This window comes from Penaeus monodon, chromosome 27, assembly GCF_015228065.2.
Source record: "Penaeus monodon isolate SGIC_2016 chromosome 27, NSTDA_Pmon_1, whole genome shotgun sequence".
NCBI lineage: Eukaryota > Metazoa > Arthropoda > Malacostraca > Decapoda > Penaeidae > Penaeus > Penaeus monodon.
Window position 1 is genome coordinate 21,553,970 of NC_051412.1, and position 310 is coordinate 21,554,279.

The 310-nt window shown below is 54.5% G+C and overlaps 1 protein-coding gene across 1 annotated transcript in view; it reads left to right on the forward strand.

The window, feature by feature from the left end:
• LOC119590451 overlaps nt 1-310 on the forward strand; it is a 7,918-nt gene that overhangs the window by 4,318 nt on the left and 3,290 nt on the right. Inside the window, exon 3 of the mRNA XM_037939112.1 lies at nt 18-305. Within this exon, the coding sequence (XP_037795040.1) occupies nt 18-305 (288 nt within the window). The remainder of the gene's footprint in view (nt 1-17; nt 306-310) is intronic.

Sequence of the window (310 nt, forward strand, 5' to 3'; positions counted from 1 at the left end):
ACCCCTTTCACCCCCAGACCTCGCCATCCACAGCCCGTCAACGGAAGAAAACGTCGTTGATAACGATAAGATTGTCAAGAAATTGGTACACGCGCCTCGGCATCGTCCTCGCACGGGATGTGAAGAACCGGGTCGTCATTCGCAATATCCTGCCGGGGACCCTGGCGGAGCACGACGGGCGGCTGCAAGTCGGAGACGTCCTCGTGAAGGCAGATGAACAGTATCTCGATGAATTAGAGATGTGTCAGGTGTATGAGTTCCTGAGGATGTTCGGGAATACAATTTCTTTGCGAGTCCTCCCTGTGGCGAA